The 18,205-nt window shown below is 45.3% G+C and overlaps 2 protein-coding genes across 3 annotated transcripts in view; one reads left to right on the plus strand and one right to left on the minus strand.

The window, feature by feature from the left end:
- Fyttd1 (forty-two-three domain containing 1) overlaps positions 1-1,081 on the minus strand; it is a 30,179-nt gene extending 29,098 nt beyond the window's left edge. Inside the window, exon 1 of one of the 2 annotated variants that reach the window (XM_028860063.2) lies at positions 882-1,081. In XM_028860063.2, the coding sequence (XP_028715896.1) occupies positions 882-984 (103 nt within the window). In that variant the 5' untranslated portion in view covers positions 985-1,081. Of the gene's footprint in view, positions 1-71; positions 178-881 lie in introns of those variants that run through there. The other variant, XM_037209790.1, reaches the window with a different exon arrangement.
- A 10,369-nt stretch (positions 1,082-11,450) lies between these two features.
- Rubcn (rubicon autophagy regulator) overlaps positions 11,451-18,205 on the plus strand; it is a 53,781-nt gene continuing 47,026 nt past the window's right edge. The window contains 1 exon segment of the mRNA XM_028860062.2: positions 11,451-11,705. Within this exon segment, the coding sequence (XP_028715895.1) occupies positions 11,641-11,705 (65 nt within the window). The 5' untranslated portion in view covers positions 11,451-11,640.

The raw sequence follows: 18,205 nt of genomic DNA on the forward strand, positions 1-18,205 counted from the left end.
GGGAGCACTGACTTCATCCAATGCTATAACTTGGTGCTACAAAAAAAAAAAAAATGTAATTACTTTTGTACCTGCTAAGCCAAACAAACAGCCTTCGTAGTGTTGGATCTGAATTTTTTTACGAAAATAAAAACTAATCATCATGCTTTTTTTTTAAAAAAAAAAAAAATCAGCAGCAACCACGGCATCCTTTTTATGTGTGCTGGACCCCTCTCCTTCTCTGACAGATCGGCAATCTGCGTACGTCTCTCCCTCCCCGCCCCCAACTAGCTAACTTTGAAACCCGGCTAGGGAACGTGCTTCAGTCAACACCTGATCCAACACGAGCAATACGGTCCTCGCTGAACGATGCTCAGAGCGAGCGCCCGTGCCGGGACCGCGTCCCCAAAGCCCGGCGTTCCCAGGGGAGCGCCGGTTGGAAATCGCCGGTTCCCGGCGGCGCCTGTCTGGGCAGTCACGCCAGGCAAACCCTCCTCGCCGCCGCCGCCGCCGGCTTTAGCCGGTCGCAGCCCTAGCCGGGGCTGAAGACCCCTCCTAAGGAAAAGGCCGAGGCTCGGGGTGGGTGCGCACACGCCCAAGGGAAACCGTGGCCCGAGAGCCCGCGTCCCGCGTGGGGAAAGGACAGCACCCGCCGACCCTGCGGGGGGAGCCCCGCGGCCCGACCGGTCCTCGCCCCGGCCCCCTCCCTACCCCGCGCGGGGTGGGCACGCGGGGGGTGTCTCCCGCCCCACCTCGGGGGAGGGGGGGGTGCGGGGGTCCCCACCGGTTCCGCCCACGCGCGACCAACCCCGACCGGCCACCGCGGCCAACCGCCCCTTCCCCCACCCGCGCCTCCCCGCCCCCTCCCCCCACCGCGACGCGGCCGCCCCGGCCCCCCTCACCCAGGGACATATCGATTTTGTCCAGGTTCTCGTTGCTGCGGGCTTTCGGCGGCGGCGGCGGGGTCGCCGTGGCTCCCACCAGCCGGGCGCCGAACCGGTTCATGGCTGGAGATGCGGCGTCGGAAGCAGGCAGCCGGGAAGGCCGGAGTCGCAGGCCCTCCTCCGCCTCCCACTCACGCACGCAGACTAGCTGCAGCGCGGAGCGCGCACGCGCGCCGCCTGCGTCCTCGCCCGCCCACCCGCGGCGGCGGGAGGGGAGAGGGGGGGGGCTACCGAGACGAGCCGAGGGCCAGAGCGGCCCACGCGGAACTGGCCCCTAGCGGCCCTTGCCGGCCTGGGGCTCCTCCGCTCCGGAGCCGCAGCCTCGATCGCCCGCCGCCGCGGGGGAGCCGCTGTCCTAGCGCCGGGACGTTCCGCACCAGTGGCCGCGGCTGGACCCCAGCGCCTCCGAAACCCAGCCTAAAACACTTAGCCTGGCCCTGCTGGGTTCTCGGGGGGGGGGGGGGGGCTCTTGCTGCGGAAAGGCTCCGCACGCCCCTCTGCAATGCAGCCTCCGGAGGCTGGACAGACCCCCCTCTGAGTAGCCACGTCCGATTATCAAAAGCTGCAGTGACAGTTCTTGCGTCACCTTAACAATAAAAGTAAATGCTAATGTATCTGCACCGCCTCTCAATCGGCACTCTATAAACATTTGGCACGGTACTAGCCACCTTAGTAAGACCTCATCTTCCCTTGGGAGGGTAAGTACTTCTGTTTATTTAGTTGCATTTTCCTATTATTCAAGTGAGTTTCAAAAGGAACATATGTATTTTTTCCCTAATCGTCTTTATGAATGAAAACTTGATGTTTGCATTCCTGCTTAATAACTCGTTTCCCATTTGCAAACTGTTATGTTCTCACCTTTTTACTTCATTTCTCTCACTGCGCATTTGCGTGGAAGCATGCATGGTATTCCATCCCTCCCACCTCCAACAGCTCAGAACAATCTCATTTTCATCTAAGGAAAAAAATAGCGTCAAGTGTTCTGTCCTTGTAGAAATCTCTGCCACCATTTTCTTCACTTCCTAAATTTTTTTAGTAGAGAGACCTGAGCCAGAGCTTTGTGGTGACCCAAAGTATCTAAAATCCACAGTAGCCTAGGTTTAATTTAGTAATGTCACAATGCCATGTGGTTTGCAAATTCAACAGCCGTGACACATTTTACTATTTTTTCCTTGGGGCTCCCATAACTTAAAATATCTCTTATTGTGCACAATGGCATTTATAAGTATCGTATTTTCTAACTTTTTTTTACTTTACCAGCTGAAACCTAGTTATATCACATCTGCCCTTTCTAGTGAAGATTGTGACAGTTATTGATCAATCTTAAAAATAAAACTACATTTGTAGTATGGTTAAACCCAAAAGCCATCCCAAGTTATGTTTCCAGCCAAAAGCAAAGAACCATGATGTGTGTGTGTGTGTGTGTGTGTATGTGTGTGTGTGTGTGTGTGTGTGTGTGTGTGTTTGATGAGCTACAGTAGTCTTACCTCGAGGAAACAAAATTTTCTTTTAAGAGTTTGAGAAATGCAATTTCTTTTTCTCAAAAGTCAAGTTGGGCCAGGTGTGATATCCAACACCTTTAATCCCAGCACTCTGGAGGCAGAGACTGACTAATTTCTGTGAGTTGGAAGCCTGATGGATCTATATAGTGAGTTCCAGGATAGTCAGGAGTAGGTAAAGAGAGCCTGTCTCAAAACAACAACAAAAGGCAAGTTGGTTTTCTTTCCCATGTAGTCAGTTAACATAGTGTACAGCTATCAAGGCATACAGGAAACTAATAATGAAAGGTTTGAGCTCAGCGAGGTCCAACAGGAGAATCTGGTATGTCAAGAAGAATAGTCTGATGCTCTTGGCACAAGATTCTTGAGTTTGCTATTCTAATCTCCAACCCCCACCTCCTTTGAACTGCTAGCAACTAGCGAAGCTAGATTGCAAAGAATGTGGATGGGGCCAGACATGTTGGAAAATGCCTTTGATCTTAGCACTCAGGAGGCAGAGGCAGGTGACTCTCTGTGAATTCCAGCCTGACCAGGGCTACATAGTGAGACTGTCTCAAAACAACAAAACAAAAACCAACTAAACAAAAAAGTTACCAAGATTCCTGATTTACTGAGTAGTGCATTTACCATTTCTTTCTGTCATTGGATATATTACCTTATGAAATTCTATAGGCCTTAGTCATCTTCAAAACAAGAAAGTGCCTATGCTTTCCTAAGTTATCTTAAGATTCTTTACAGTTCTGAGTTAGTTGCGGGTGGTATGCCTTGAATCCCAGCACTTGGGAGGCAAATGCAGGCGCAGCTCTGAGTTTGAGGCCAGCCTGGTCTACAGAATGAGTTCTTGAACAGCCAGGGCTACACAGAGAAACACTGTCTCAAGAAAGAAAAGAAAAGAAAAAGACTTTACAGTTCTAAGATCCTCTAAGCATAAGGCATCTCTTTCTGCATTAGCCCTCTGTCATTAGTTATAACTTGTGCACGCTCTGCTCATTCGTAGGAGTCAACTACAGAGAGCTGTAGACTGTTCCCATTTTCCTCTTAACGGCAGTGTCTCATAGGCAGCCCTGACTGGCCTGGAGCTCCCTATGTAGTGAATCAGGCCGGTCTCTTACTCACAAAGATCTACCTGCCTCTGCCTTCTTAGTCCAAATGTCCACTACCATGCCCAGCCTGGAAATTGTTTACATTTATTTACTTATCTTATTTGCGTGTCTGTGTGTGTGAGCACATGTGACAGGGCACATCGAAGGACAGCTTGTGGGTGTCCATTTTCTCTTTTACATGTAGGGATACGATTCAAATGGTCAGGCTTGGCATCAAGCACCCTTGCCCACTAAGCCAGCTTGTCTCTAATCTTATATAAGAAAGGGAATGCATTTAGAAAAATTTGGTAGCACGTATTTGATATAATAAAATGGGTATATTTAGACTTTGGATTTTTTTTTTTAAATTTTAGGTATAGGACAGATAACAAATATCCCAATGTAGAAAATCTTTCCTGCACCAATCTAGTAAGAACTGCCTTATGTCCCAGTCTTCTCTCACCACTGAAGCCTGATTCCAGATCTTCTAGTTCTCTAGAATGTTCCTTGGTATCTCATCAAGGACTCCTTCTTGTTTTGTTTGGAATTTCAAGTTTCCCCAAGGACTAAGGTTTCAGAGATTCAGAGACTCTCCAGATTTCAAAAGATATGAAGGTGGAGCATTACGGTAATATTATGTCAGTAGATAGGTCACACACAAGCACAACAAAAATAGCATTTTCAATCATAAATCTGCTTTCTGCCTCTATAGATTTGCTCATTCATAAAAATGGGATCATATGATATATGATCTTTTGTGTCTAGCTTCTTTCACTGATCAAGGTTTTCTATGTTTGTTTATTTTTTAACAATGAGCCCAGCCCTCACTCCTTTTAATGCTTGAATAGTTTTCCATCCCATGGATGTACCTCATTTTCTTTATCCATTTGTTAGTTGATAGACAGTTTCACTATTTTCACTTTTTGGTTATTATAAATAGTATGCTATGAACATTCATTTATGAGTTGTGCGTGGACATACGTTCTCATTTCTTAGACATATACTAGATATTGTAGGCAAAGTTTTTCGTTGGGATCTCTGGCTCCCCAATAAATGACATGGAGACTTATTATTAATTATAAATGATCAGCCAGCAGCTTAGGCTTGTTACTAACTAGGGCTTTCAACTAAAATTAGCCCATATTTCTTATCTGCGCTCTACCATGTGGTAGTACCCTTTTGCAGCAAGCATGTTCATCTCCTGCTTCCTCTGCTGACTCGTGACCCCGCCTTTCTTCTTCCTAGTGTCCTTTCAGCCTGGCTCTCCTGCCTAACCTCTTCTTGCCTAGCTGTTGGTCGGTTGGTTCTTTATTAAGCCAGTGAGAATAATTCATATTCACAGTGTACGAAAGGATTATTTCACAGAAAGATAGAGATTGCTAGATCATACAATAGCACTTCAACTTTTTTTTTTCTTTTCTTTTGAGACAGGGTTTCTCTGTGTAGCCCTGGCTGTCATGGAACTCACTCTGTAGACCAGGCTGGCCTCAAACTCAGAGATCTGCCTGCCTCTGCCTCCTGAATGCTGGGATTACAGGTATGCACCACCACCACCTAGCACACTTCTAAGGAACTGGCAGATTGTTTTTCATAGCACCTGTATTATAAACAGTCCAAACAACAGCATATGAGGGCACCAGTATTTCCACATGCTACACATAGTCATTAATACTTGCTGCTCTTTTTGTGAAGAATTTGACTTTATACATGTGTATCATTTAAAGTTTAAATATGAAGTTGTGATGAGAGAAGTGTTCTACCGGTGCAAACATTACCGTAAACTCTAGATTTAGAAGTAATCAATCCAAATCAAGTAGATGGTAGAGTCAAACTGACTATAAAAGTCTTTAAACTGACTTTGGAGTTACAGATGTGAATTTGATTCCCATAAGCTCTGTTACTTAAGGTAAATATTTAAACTCTCTGAATCTCAATTGTACCTCTCTCATATCATACTAATAAATTGTGCTGGGTGGTGGTACACACACCTTTAATCCCAGCACTTGGGAGGCAAAGGCAGGTGGATCTCTGTGAATTCCAGGCCAGCCTGGTCTACAGAGCGAGATCTAGGACAGCTAGAGCTGTTACACAGAGAAACCCTGTCTCAAAAAAAAAAAAAAAAAAAAAAAAAAAAAAAAAAAAAAACAAGAAACAACAAAAAAGCAGAGAAAATAAAATAAATTGTATTTCCAGGATTATAGTCAGGACTTTACATTTTTAATTTTACATTATTTTTAGGGTTCATATTGAAAGAAAATAATAAAAGTTATGATATAATATTAGATATTAATAACGTCTTAGTTCTGGCTATGTGACATTTAGTACTACTTGTCAGCTTGACAGGGTCTAGAACTGCCTAGGAGATAAACCTTTGGGCAATTCTATGAGGAGGTTTCTAAACTGAGTTAATTGAGGTAGGAGGCTCACACTGAATATGGGCGGCACCGCGCTGTGAGCTGAGCTTAGCCTTTTGTCTATTTCTGCTTCCTGACTGTAGATGTGAGCAGCTGCCTCATTGCTCCTGCCTCAGTGCCTTTCCTGTCACAACTGTACACACACACACACACACACACACACAAAAAAAAAAAAAAAAAAAAAAAAAAAAAACAGCTGACTGAGGTGTTTTTCAGCCAGGTACAAAGCTGGAGTTAAAAGATCGACTGTGCATTTTCTAGGTGCATGAGCGTTAGCTATTCAGTTAATCATATGTTCACTGTGCACCAGGTGCTGTAATAGGCTCAGGGGTAAGAGGTAAACAATATGAATGCAGCCCTTGTCTTCACACAGCTTGCAAAGCAAAGGGTCCTTTCTGAGGACCTGTGTGAGTGAGGCACTGGTTGGCTGTAGCATGTATCTTTGCCTGGAGTGGAGCAGTTTAGAATCCTCCTCCAAGTCCAAATAAATAGAATTCAAGCAGCCACCCTCTGTAGAGGCTTGATTTCATACAGTATACATAAGACAACATCTTGTATGGCCAGAGAAAATAGAGGGCCAATTAAATGTGGATTTCAGATAAGCAAGGACATGATATATCACGTTTCAGATAAACAGCAATATATCTGATTAGTATTTAAGATGATATATGTATGTGTGTGTTTAGTGTGTGGGGTGTGAGTATGTGCACACATGTGTGGGTAGGGTTTGAGAACCAGACATTGTAATAGGCTCAGAAGATAAACAGTAATGATATGGATGGATCTCTTACTTTTGCTCAGCTTGCAGAGCAAGAAGTATTTTCTGAGCACCTAGAGGATTTCTACAGTCCGTTGTCTTTGTGTGTGCACAGGTGCTGCCTGGGTATGGAGGCCAGAGATCGATCTCTGGTGTCCTTCCTCGGGAGCTGTCCAACTTGGTTTTATGGTTGTTCATTTGAGGATTTCATACTTGAGTACACCATATCTGTATGGTTCCCACCCCTCCCTCTTCCCGCTTGAGACAGGTTTCATGGTCTCATCAGTTATGTTAGACTGGCTGGCACAAGCCCCAGGAAACTACCTGCCTTTGCGTGCCACCACACCTGGCTTTTCAGGTGGGTGCTGGAGATGGAACTCCAGTCCCCATGCACCCGCCTGGCCAACTGAAGTTTTTTTTTTTTTTTTTTTTTTTGAGACAAGGTCTTACTGTGTAGCTCAGCAGTTCACAATCCTCACAACCCCTTTGCTGTGTTTTGTTTAGTGTACCTTCTAGATTTCCTTTCCCCTCGATTTTTTTGAGATATAATTGATAGCCAATAAAAGAACACTTGTTTAAAGTATACAGTGTATAGAGGTGCACAGAACAGATACCTGTGAAAATATCACCGTAACCCGAATAATAAATATGTCAATCACTTGTAAAGGTTTTCTTATGCTCTTATGTAATTCTTCCCCTCACCTGCTACCTGGGGGGGGGCACTGATTTGGTTTCTGCCACTGTTGATAAGTTTGCAGTTTTTTAGCCTTTTATATGAATGGGCTCATACCATATTTTTAGAATAACTGAAAAAAAAATTCACTTAGTGTAGTTGTTTCGAACCTGTATGTTTTTTACTTGTCCGTATTGCACCAGGGACTCCAGTACCATGCCTTAATTAGTAGTGCAGCTGAATGGCTTTACCTTGCTCTCAATCCCAGAGGGAAAACATTTCAATTTGGGGGCGGTTCTTTTCCTCTCTCCCCCCTCCCCCTCCCTCTCCCTCTGCTACATTTCATGCATTTTAATGTGTATGTGTGGAAATGAGAGGAGGACTTGCTGGATTTGGTTCTCTTTCGACCATGTGGGTCCTGGAGATCAAACCTAGGTCAGGCTTGGGGGCAAGCACCTTCGTTTACTGAGTCATCTCACTGTCCCAATTATTCCTTAACTAGGATGGATTTTTTTTGGATGCTTTTTGTTAAGTATCACATTTTTAAAAGATGTTCTTTATTAGGATAATGAAGTTCCCATCTGTGCCTGGTTTGTTGAGTTTTAATTATGAATGTTGAACTCTATTTAATGCTTTTGCTGTATCAAGTGAGATAATCAAATGGTTATTTTAAAATTATATTAACATGGTAGATGGATTTGTATTTCTTTTTTATTTTTTTTTAATTATGTGTATATATGTAGGCGGAGTTTTTTTCGTTGGGACTGTTGGCTTCCCAAATAACAAAACAGAGGCTTATTATTAATTATAAATGCTCAGCTGATAGCTTAGGCTTATTACTGACTAGCTGTTTCAACTTCAATTAACCCACATTTCTTATCTACGCTCTATCACTTGGTGGTACCTTTTTTCAGCACATGTTCATCTCCTGCTTCCTCTGCTTCTGGCTGTTGACTCCACCCTCCTTCTTCCCTACACACTTTCAGTCTGGCTGTCCGGCCTCACCTCTTTCTGCCTAGCTATTGGCCAGTTGGCTCTTTTTTAAACCAATGAGAGCAAAACATCTTCACAGTGTATTAAAGGATTATTCCACAGCGTGCGTGCGTGTGTGCGTGCGTGCAAATGTAGTGCCTGCAGAGGCCAGAAGAGGGTGTTGGATATCTTTGAGCTGGAGTTACAGGCAGTTGTGAGTCATCTGATGTGGGTGCTGGGAACCAAACTCAGTGAAGAGACTGGTGTCTGCTCAACCCAAGACACCAAGTTCTCAGCGCAAAGGAGACTTATTTGTCCCAAAGGGCCAAAGAGCAGGGAATGAGAGACAAAGACCGGAGCTAGAGGACAAGGGAGAAGGGGAGGGAACAAGGGAGAGGGGACACAGGACTGCCTCTGGATAGAGAGGAGACAGATGTGGCCCACAGGCAAATGGCAGTTTACAAAGGTAGAAGGGGAAACCCCTGTGTTAGGATGTTGTTCATTTTAACTGGGTATGTTAATTAGGTGAGCCAAAGGGGGCTTTTGATTGCTAGATGTCAATGCTTGCTTTGATTACTGGGCCTTGGTAGTCAGCCTCAGGAGGAGGAAGTGGCCAAATAAGGAAAGAGACCTTGGTGCTAGCTTTAGGAATGTAATCTAATGGTTCTCAGTAAGGCAGAAGGAATGGGGGAGAAGGGCAAGGCCTGCCAGAGACATGTTTGCCCGGGCAGGGCTAGCTAGAGTTCCTTCACTCAGATCCTCTGGACGAACAGTATGTGCTCTTAATCTCTGAGCCATCTCTCCAGCCCTGGAATTGCATTCTGAGGTAAATGGATCTAGCCATTTTGTATCATCTTTATTAAATATGTTATTGTATTTAATTTGAAAGACTTTGTCAATACTTATTTTTTATTTTAATTATTAATTCTTTTGAGACAGGATCTTACTATATAGCTCAGCTCACAATCCTCCTGCTTCTTCTACGCCACTGAGATCCCAGAAGCCTCTTTCTCCTACACTGTCTCAAACTAGACCCTCCAACTGAATGTCCCTCCCTTCTACTCCCTCTGCGTCTCTCTATCCATGCTCCTGACTCCCCCTTACTCTCTATGGTTTTTTCTTAATAATCCTATGTTCACTTCCTGTCAACTGGTTGCTGGCTCTGCCTCTTGACCTGTGGCTGACTTTATTTAGTCCTGTTTACAATAGTCAAGCAGAAAGCTTCTGGATTAAAGGTGTGCGCTAGAGCTGAGCCACACGACAACTAGAAACAGGTTTTCCCAGTAAATAACGCAATCTCGGGGTTACAGTGTGATCAAATATTCTGCAACAGCCTGCCAACTGAGCTATATCCCCAAATTAGAGACTCCTTAGAAGCTGCGTTATTTTTAACAGTCCTTAGTTTTAATGGAGTTGTCCTTGCTTTCTTCTCTACCTTCATTTGCTGTATCCGGCCCATCACAAAATAATGCTGATTCTCTTACCTTAATATTGTTGTACTCTTAACCTTATTCTTCCAGCCCCTGCTCTAGCATAGGTCTGGGCCTGTAAATTAGCAACCAAAGGGCCACCTTCAGCCTAGAGACAAGCTTCCCTTGGTCTGGACAGTAGTCTGCCAGCATTTAGAAATGCAGTTAATTATACCTTAAAGGGCAGATCCTAGCTTGTTTTGGAAAAAAAAAAAACAAAACTCTAGTACCTGGCAACCCGAGGTCCCAATGTCCATTTGTCAACATTCAGTTACAGCTAAGGTGAGACTCCCTTCTTGGAAAAAGGCTGCAACTTTCCAGATCAGAATTTCTGCCATTCTCTCGTCTCTTGCAACTAGCTCATTTCACTCTTTGCCACCACCCACTGACTCATTGCCGGCTTTCTAATCCCCTCTATCCACTTTCCTCTTACTTCTGATGTGATACCCACTCCATCCCCTTCCACATCGTCAGACTTAGCTTTGTAAGCAGATTCGGCCGTATCTCCCCATTCGTACATGATAAAGCTCACCGTCTTATGGCTAAGATTCCAACTCCTTAAAGTGCCGTTTCATAACGTGGTCTGCTTGCATGAGAATGCCACATCGTTCTTTCTCATCCCCTTCTTTGCTTTGAAACTTTTTATATTTCATTTGTGTGTGTGTGTGTGTGTGTGTGTGTGTGTGTGTGTGTCTGTGTCTGTGTGTACAGGAACACTCATGTGGAGGACAGAGGATAATTTTCAGGAGTTGGCTCTCTCCTTCCACCACGGGGGCCTAGGGCTCGAACTCTAGTAGTCAGGCTTGGCAGCAAGCATCTTTACTTACTGAACCATCTTGCCTTCCCCCAATTTTGATTACTAAGAAGCAGCAGCTTCCCAAACAGCATCTTTTCTTAGTGTCTGTCAGAGCTGTTCAGTCTGTCTTTCCCACCTCTCCTTTTACCCCTTTGTTAACTCATATCCCAGAAACTGCTGTGCCTGACTTTGGTGGTGTATGCTTACAATATTAGCACCCGGGAGGCTGAGGATCCTGAATTCAAGGCTAGCCTGTGCTACAAAACCAGAACGGGGTGGGGAATTGGTTCAATGGTTGAGAACGATGCATTCTTGCAGAGGACTGGGTTCCAGGTTCGGGTCCTTGTCCTGGTGCCTTTGCGGGCACTTACACGCACGTGAACATACAATCAGACACATGCATATACATATAAGAATATTTAAAAATAAAGCAGTCACCTGTACCTGGCATCACTCCTGCTGGAGACCTCCCCACAAAGCCTAGCCTTTCTACTGTTCTTTTTGCGGTTCAGTTTGTGATCTCTTGGTTTAAATGCTTGGAGTCGCCCAACTCCAACAGGTGTTAAATCAGGATGGACTGACGTGAAGTTAATCGAATTTGAATTATATCAGTTTTATTGTCTATCTTGACCTCCAACAGAGTCCGATTTCCAGAATAAAGTGTGACAGGAGTGAACCCTCGGATTCCTGACCATCGTCAGCTGGAGTTTTCAGTCCAGGTACCCCGCCTAGCCAAACTAGCCTAGCACGCGGCTAGAGTCTGTGTGCCCTGGTTAGCTCAGCCTGGGATTGGATAGGGCAGTGCATGTCGGGAGTGGCCGGTCTTCGAAGGGCTTATTGGGAATTGTAGTCTTTGGAGCCGGAAGTGGGGGTGGCAGGGCTTAGAACCGCAGCTGAAGCAGCAGTCCTTGGCGCTGACGCCGCCAGGGTGTAGTGCAGGGTTCCGAGCCCACCAGCCGTGGTGCCTCCCCTGTCCTGAGGGTTGCTCCGGGCGCCCTGGCGACCGAAGCGGCCGGGAGCCTCTCTCCGGCCCGGAGACGGCCTTGCAGTCCCGGATGCGTCCGGAGGGCGCGGGAATGGATCTTGGCGGCGTCAGGGAGCGCCTGCCGGAGGAGAGCAGGTGGGCTGGGAGCGGCTGGCAGCCGGGGCTGCTGGGTGCGCGCGAGCACCGGGAGACTTGGCAGGGCTGGGGTGACACGCAGTGCGGGGCGCGGCAGACCTGAGAGCGACCGCCGCGAGTGACTTGTTTGGGAAGAATTTCCAAGAGGGCGTGTATAAGGACAGGGAGGAGAGTTTAGGGACGGAGAGTGAGGGTGGGTTTGATTCGTTAGGGCCGGGAATAGAAGGCAGGGAAGCCAAGATCCAAGACTGCTGGAGGAGAGAGGAGTAGTGAGCGTCTGGGAGAAAGGACTGGGGTGCTGTAGTGAGATTTTATAGGCCAGACTCTATAGATGAGAGCAGGGGACAAGGTTGGTGCCCTGCCTTAAAACTTGTGGTGACAACCCAGACCGACATTAGGAGGGTGATGTAAGAATTTCTGGGAGCCAAGGTTTTAGGTTATGATTGGCCCAGCAAGGTTAGAAAGGGATGAACGTGGGTGAGGAGGAGAGGAGGGCCTGTGTGTGAAAAGCCACTGATTTCACTGGGTGTGGGCTTGCTGAAGGGACAGAAATTGTGTGCGTGCCCTTTGTCAGTGAGACCCCGCTGCCCTGAAAGGACTTCTGTCATTTCCTTTTCATCTGAGACCCCTTCACTTCTTTCTTTTCCACAGTGCAAACTAAAAGCAAGTTCAAGTTTATGTGGAACTATTGTCAGAAAGTCCTAGCCTCTAGAAGTAGGGGCTTTTAAGATTTATTTTCTTTTTTTAATTTAAACAATTACACCCGTGTGTGTGTGTGTGTGTGTGTGTGTGTGTGTGTGTGTGTGTGTGTGTACGCACGCACGTGTGGAGGTTAGAGGACAGCTTGGAGGAGGCAGTTCTCTCCATCCACCATGTGGATTCTGAGACTAGAATCAGGTTGTCAGGCTGGGTGGCAAACACCTTTATGAACAGAGCCATGTCACCAGCCCAAATTAGGATTTAAAAGCTGCTTTAGCTCTGTGATCATTTAGACTTTGTAGAGATGTGTCTCCTGTTTGGGATTTGCCTCATTAACAACTGGTGTGTGATTTGGGAGTGTAATTCATGCTAGAGCACTGGCCTAACGTGCAGGTGGCCCTGGGTTCCATCCCTAGCAGCGCTGAGAACAACAGGAGCAGGTCTTAACCTCTTAAGAGGATGCAGGAGCAGAGACATGCAGAAATATGGCAGAAGGGAGTCTTTCTTGACACTTAGAAGTAGGTTCAGATACAGTGATGCTCTCCAGAGCAGGTGAGGGCCAAAGACTAGAAACAAAATAATTTCCCTCAATATTCTCAAGGGAGAATTGAAAGCTGGTTGGGTGAAGATATCCCTGCTCTGATTTCTTTTGTACAAGGTGATTGAACCTGGCTGGAGTTGTCGCCTGAGGTCTATGGGTGGTGTATACCAAATGAAACTGAATGTTTTACTTCCCTTTTCAACATTTCAGTTTCTGCTTTTGTATATTTGGCTATGTATTCTTCCTCCAGATGTCTGTGAAGTATTTTATGTAAAAGATACCTTGTAGCTGCCAAACAAGCTTTAGGGTTATTTTGATTTTCCTGTGCTATCTCATGTGGAGCGGGCTGGGTCAGATTTAAGTTTGGTTTTCCTTCCCGTTTAGCTGGAGCTTCATTAGTTAGTTAGTTATCCATGACTTATTTGCTGTATGCCAGACCTGGTCTTGACAGCATTATGGATGTTAACTTATTGACGGTCTTAACAATTGTGAGGTACCTACTATAACATTATCACTTCCCAGATGAGGAAGCAGGAACACGGACGGGATCAGTGACCTGTGGTTATGCATGGACCTCGGGTAGAACTGAGACCACACCCAGTTACTTTTAATATCTCTACTCTGCTGCCGCCCAATATGATAATGTGACAGTTGTACATGATAATGTTTTAATTTTTACCGTTCTGTGCCTGTCATCTAGGTGGGTGGGACAACTCCTTTGCAGGTATATTTTTTCTGTCAATTATCACTTTTATACTTGCTTCTTAACTAGAGTACTTTAAACATTTTCAGCAATGGGCTCCCCCCCCCCCCCACACACACACGCAGTCACTCACTCAAACTTGTTGTAAGGCTACTCTCTATTGGTGGCTGATTAGTTCAGATTGTGTTTTCAATGAAGCTTCATGGTACTGATGGCCTCCTTAGTGTTGCAGATAGACACTGGTAAATCACGCCTTATGTGTGAGAATTGAGGCATTGTGGCCGGGCCACTGCAAACATAACCTTTTTATGGTCACTACAACACACAGTTCAGAAAGCCGTCTCGACGAGACAGCAGCAGTTTTTAAGCTTGAAGGAGATACAGTTTTCCAGTGAAAGCACTTGTAGTGAAATGTGCATAATTTAAACCCACCAAAGCTTCTCTTCTGTTGTTATCTCAGTCAATAGCATTTTCCACTCAGTCAACCCAGCCAGAGCCTCACAGTGAAATTTCAGACATCTCTTTTCATTTCTTATATCCAAAGCTGTAGTAGAAGCCTAGCTTGTGTGCTTGACTTGGTCATCTTACTGGGCCCTGCCTCAGTGAGGCAGTGCTCTTCCCTGCTGGACGATCATAAGGATTCAATAAAATAATGAGGTCAGGTTCCTCACAGAATGCCTGGTATGTACTGAAGTACAAACGGTTGTTTGCTTTGTCCAGTCTCCAGTTTCCATGCGCTAGGTGTGTTGTCCACAGGTTATTATTCCCAGCAGTGTGATTTTTTTTCTTCCTGTTTCCAGGGCTCCTCTAGCTAAGTTGAGCACGTGGGAGATTGGGGTGTTGACCTAGCTCTTAACTTCATCCTAGAAGTGCGCTTACATAATAGGTTCCCCATTGTTTTCCATGTAGTTACTATCTGATAGCAGAATACCACTGTGCTTAAGAATGGTATTTATCAGCTGGGTGGTGGCACACGCCTTTACTCTCAGCACTCAGGATGCAGAGGCAGAGGCAGGCAGATCTCTGAGTTCGAGACCAGCCTGGTCTACAGAAGTGAGCTCCAGAACAGCCGGAGCTGTAACACAGAGAACCCTGTCTTGAAAAACAAAAGCAAAAGAAGAATGATATTTATCCTCCCCTAAAGTTTCCGTAAATGCCGGTTGTTGGGGAGCTGTCTCCTGAAAGTGTGAGCTAGAACAGTAGTCCTATCAGTCGTTCCTTCGTCATCCTAGACGTCACTCAGCCATGCAGGCTACTTGAGAGCTAGGAATTCTGCTCTAGCCAGGCTCAGTTTTCCTGGTGCAGTGGCCCAGAGTCAGAATTAAATAGTAAGGTGTATTTTAGTGACTCCGACCCTCAGAGGACCAAACCCTTCCCCTTCTGTGTCCTCAGCCCCAGTTTGTAGCATTTTCTATTTAGTCAAATGAGGCAGAACCTCACAGTACAATTGGATACTTCCCTCTTCCCCTTGTTCCTTATCCACGCAGGCACAAGTGTCCATGACTTCTTCTGTGACATTTCCTTCAATTCTTTTTTTTTTTTTTTTTTTTTTTTTTTTTCGAGACATTTCTGTCGTACTTTGCTTTTTGAGTCTTTGTTGACTACAGAGCCTCTTCTCCAGTTATAAAGCGTGCGAAAGCGTTCTTTTTTTTTTTTTTTTTTTTTTTTTTTAAAAAAAAATTTTTTTTTTTTTTTTTTTTTTTTAAATCCAAAGCATAGAACTGCTTTTAGGCACAGCCCAACCTTGGTGCTGAAAGTTAGGTGTTTGCCTCTGTCTCTAAGCTGGGTCCTGGCTTGTTGGTTTTCTTCTCAAGGAGACCTTCTCCAGGGAGACCTTAGCAACTCCAAACCTGGCAATCTCAGCAGCAGTAACAGAAAGGATGCAGTCCAGCAACTCCAGCAAAAGCAGGCTTTCTGGGGCCGACTGGCTGGTGCTCTTACAGTCAAAATGTAGAGCACAGTGCTCACTTGGGCCTGGACTGTGTTGGCCTTCAATGATGGATCCTAGGGTAGGATGAAGCCTCCGTAGAAGTTCATTGACCAAAATAAGTGAAAAGGTGGTTCCCCTCTGGAAAGTGGTTCCGTTTTCAGCAGGTCATAAATTCCAGGCAGGTGCAGGTGCATATGGCCATTTGCAGACATAATCTCACAGTGGAGATTATTCTAGCAACTGCTTAACTAATTGTCCTCTCTAAATGTAGTCTCCATACTGTTGCTTATTTAATTTTTCAGAAACAAAGTCACTGCAGTGTTTGCTCAGGGATGTTCAGCGATTTCTTCCCCCCCTGTAGTTTGTATATACAGTGGAGTTTCTTCAGCCATAGTGAAGAAGTTACATTGTTTGTAGGAAAATGGACGCTCCTGAGGACAATCATATAGTCCATCTCAGAAGGTTAAATGTCCCATTGCCTCTCATTTTTCTCTCATTCTTATTCTTTATAGATCCATACGGTCATAGATGTACTGACGACATGAACGTCAAAGTGAAACTGTCTGGGGCACAAAGGGGGCAGTGGGGGGAGGAAAGGGGAGCGCAGTGGGTTGTGAGGGCATGTGACTCACAGCACAGTATGTACTTGCGTGAAAACCGTTTATAGCTAGGAAGAATGTCAAGTTGTAATATAGAATTCAGCAATTAAAGAGAAAAAAAGAAAATACAGTCCAAAGTCCTTACACTAGTATTCAGTTTGAGTTTGAGTCCCTCTGAAGCTTCACCTAGACTTTTCTCAGCCTCTCAGCTGCTTCTGTGGGCTCCTTGCAATGCCTCTCTCCTCTTTGCCTGAAGAGCTTAGTCATCCTTGAAATGATGCTCTTTAGACGGCATACCTGACCCGTTCCTTTCCATTTCTCCGTCACAACCCTCTCTTCCTCTCCGTTCATTTTCATGTATCGTCGTTTGTTCCCTCCATGCTTTTCTGTTTCACCTTGATAAGACAGTGCATAAGGACGGGTGGCAAAGCAGCTGATCGTGTGAATTTTGAGCCCCCTGCACTGTGTAGTTCAGTTTGTAGCAAACACACGCCACCCCTGCCCCTTTCCCTACTCCCCTGCCTGCAGATGTACCCTTGAAGCTTTGAGGAAAGTGCTTCCATCAGAATGCAGGAGGGGAGGCATGTCGGCTGATGGCAGGTACTAGATGCCTCAAGGCTTCGCGGTAGTCTTTACCCCTCAGCTGTTTCTCTTTATGGCCGTTTATCAGTTCTTCTACAAGATGGATTTTTTTCCCTCTTCTTCCTCATCTTTGCCACCTTTCTCTTTTAGTTAACGTAATTAATTTATTTATTTTGGTTTTACAAGGCAGGGTTTATAATTTTTTTTTTCACTCTTTGGGCGTCTACCACCCAGCTACCATATAAATATACGGAGACTTATTCTTATGAATGCCCGGCCTTAGCTTGGCTTGTTTCTTTCCTTTTTACTCCATGGCTGGTTGTGTGGCTGGCCCCTGGTGTCTTCCTCTCCTTCTCCCTTTCTCGCTCCTCTACTTTTTTTCTTTTTCTCCTTCTATTTATTCTCTCTACCTTGCAGCCCAGCCTGTCCCTCTCCTGCCTTGCTATTGGCCATTCAACTCTTTATCAGACTAATCAGGTGTTTTAGGCAGGCAAAGTAACACAGCCTCACGAAGTTAAACACATTTTTGCATCATTAAACAAATATTCCACACAATAGAAGAATGTAACACATTTTAAACTAATATTCCACAACACGGGTTTTTCTGTATAGCCCTGGCTGTCCTGCAACTTGCTCTGTAGACCAGGCTGGCCCCAAACTCGGAGGTCTGCCTGTCTCTGCCTCTCAAGTGCTGGGATTAAAGGTGTGCGCCACCATGACCCACCTGACCCTTCTCTTTTAAAATCATTTCCTATAAGTGTTCCATCCGCTTGTCTGATTGATTACAGAACCTGCTTTGACAACATGATTGGCACAATCCACAGGCAGTAATCAAGGTAGCAATTTTTAAGTTTCATGAGGAAGAATGGTCTATTGATAGCATAGGATATGGGAATCCCAGCAAAGGAACCATAGTCAAGCAGATTATTTAATATCTCTGAGAAGTTCAGCTAGAGCTGAACCTGAATCCCTCAGTCGGGTGACAAGAGAAGAGAGAATTCTAAGTGGAGAGATCTGGTGACTAAAGTCCCAGAAGTCAGCGTGAGTTGACATGTGTGTGATATAGAGCACACTAAGTGGACTTGGTTGTATTTAGACAGGAATTCTAGCAGGAAGGTTAGTATTTAGGTTGACCAAGTTGATGGCGAATATGTGAACTCCATGCTGAGGAGCTTGTTTGTCAGCCATGGGTATAGTTCTACTGTAAGGAGTTCCCCTGCCTTTTCTTAAATCTGCTTATCATTGAAATTCAGTCATTCCAGTACTGTTCAAGTTTGGTAGCATTGGTGAGGCATTTGTTGAATAGGTATTTTTATAAAGCTGTCTAGAGATAATGCTTATTTCTTCCTAGAACAGGGCTGGCCAATGGCTAGGTTCTCCTGCATGCCTCCGAGTTGAGAGACTGTACAATAGAGTCAGTTCTGTTTCCACAAGCATATTATTTAA

Source organism: Peromyscus leucopus, chromosome 12 (assembly GCF_004664715.2).
Source record: "Peromyscus leucopus breed LL Stock chromosome 12, UCI_PerLeu_2.1, whole genome shotgun sequence".
Classification (NCBI taxonomy): Eukaryota; Metazoa; Chordata; class Mammalia; order Rodentia; family Cricetidae; genus Peromyscus; species Peromyscus leucopus.